The 1,710-nt window shown below is 36.6% G+C and overlaps 1 protein-coding gene across 1 annotated transcript; it reads left to right on the top strand.

The window, feature by feature from the left end:
• Positions 1-254: 254 nt before the first annotated feature.
• LOC119774791 (trace amine-associated receptor 1-like) lies at positions 255-1,710 on the top strand. The gene is made up of 2 exons (XM_038272470.1): positions 255-637; positions 933-1,710. The coding sequence occupies exons 1-2, from the start codon at positions 444-446 to the stop codon at positions 1,708-1,710; spliced, it is 972 nt and encodes a 323-aa protein (XP_038128398.1). The 5' UTR covers positions 255-443.

Raw genomic sequence — 1,710 nt, 5'->3', positions numbered from 1 at the left:
ACAGTTCAAGGTCTTACCATTCTCCTCTTTTCACAATATTTTGTGAGTACTTTCACTTGTATAAACTCAAATTTTCACACGAACAAATTTCCCAACTATTTTGGTCAGGGAAGGGAAGGGAATGTTACTTCATTGCACAGGTCCCACAGGAAATTAATGGAGGGAGTGACGTTGCCTCCTGTGCGCCCAGCCCTTGAGCCATAAAAGCTTGTTCTAAGACTGTTTTAGCTCAGAGCAACCAACACTGACACACTGACTGGTTTCACAGAGACTCACATGGCTGTGAGCCACTTACACTTCTGCTCTGACAGAGTATAAGGGTGAATCTGCAATATAAGAGAAAAGTCAGGGAGGGGTTGTAACGTATATATAATTTTTGGCATGGTGAATGCATTTTATAAGAGGGATTGGTTTTATTTTCATAGATCTTATATTCAATCTTTATGGATAACGGGACTGGTGTTTTAACTCACTTACTTAATCTATGTTTTGAGATGAATCTGCTTAGTTACAAATCAACAACTCCTGCTGTGTGTGTCATATTGTATGTTTTCCTGACACTTTTGTCTCTTGTCACAGTATGTGGAAACCTCCTTGTAATAATTTCTATATTTTACTTCAAGCAGCTCCACACTCCCACACTGCAAAAAAATCTAAATCTAGATAAGTCATTTTTTCTTAAAATAAGTGCATTTGTTCTTGAATTGAGTAGGTAAAAAGATACATTTTGCCAATGGAACAAGACAATTTAGACTTAAAATAAGAAAACACAGTTGAATTCTCTTATTTCAAGTGCATATTATCTAATTATCTTATTTTAAGGGTAAAAATACTCATTCCATTGGCAAACTATCTAATTTACCTACTCAAATTAAGGGTGAATATACTTAATTTAAGAAATTTGTACTTATTTCTAGCTCGTTTTTGCAGTGCACCAACACTCTGATTCAGTCTCTGGCTGTAGCTGACCTGTTGGTTGGTGTTCTTGCTTTTCCATTAACAATGTCATTCACTTTTAGCTTATGTTTTTATGACAATAACATGTTTTGTAAGATAAAAAACAGCTTTGATGTATTGCTCAACACATGCTCTATTTTGCACTTGTGTTGCATTTCAGTTGATAGGTATTATGCAGTGTGTCAGCCTCTCGCATATAGATCTAAAATCAGCCTCCATGTTGTGATCATCATGATCGGTGTAAGCTGGGGTGTTTCAGTTGTTACTGCAATTGTAGTAATAATTTCTAGATTGGACACAGAAGAATGTGTGGATGCATGTTTTATTGATATTATGATGACAAACATTGTGGGACCTTTAATATCCTTTTACCTTCCAGTGGTCATAATGCTTTGCATCTACCTGAAGATATTTGTTGTTGCACAGAGACAGGCACGGAGCATCCAAACCAGGACAAACTCTGGAGCAACTGTCAGTAAGATGGAGAGAAAAGCCACCAAAACTCTGGCAATTGTCTTGGGCGCGTTTCTGTTTTGCTGGGCTCCTTTTTTTCTTTCCCTCACATTTTTACCTTTTACTAACAGTTTTGTTGTGGTTCCAGTGATAGAATCAGCTGGTTGGTTTGCACTGATCAATTCAACTCTAAATCCGTTTATTTATGCTTTCTTCTACACCTGGTTCAGGTCAGCTGTTAAAATGATACTTTCTGGGAAAATATTCTTTGGCAACTATGGTAACTTAAAGTTAAACTAA

Source organism: Cyprinodon tularosa, unplaced genomic scaffold (assembly GCF_016077235.1).
Source record: "Cyprinodon tularosa strain WSP-4 unplaced genomic scaffold, ASM1607723v1 ctg831, whole genome shotgun sequence".
Classification (NCBI taxonomy): Eukaryota; Metazoa; Chordata; class Actinopteri; order Cyprinodontiformes; family Cyprinodontidae; genus Cyprinodon; species Cyprinodon tularosa.
This window is presented reverse-complemented; position numbering and strand designations above follow the sequence as displayed.

What these genes read in the sequence shown, in the direction of transcription:
- LOC119774791 (XM_038272470.1), top strand. Translation starts at nt 444, where the DNA reads ATGGATAACGGGACTGGTGTTTTAACTCACTTACTTAATCTATGTTTT. An exon ending in TTCAAGCAGCTCCACACTCC is followed by an intron (nt 638 to 932) that starts CACACTGCAAAA and finishes GTTTTTGCAGTG; the next exon opens with CACCAACACTCTGATTCAGT.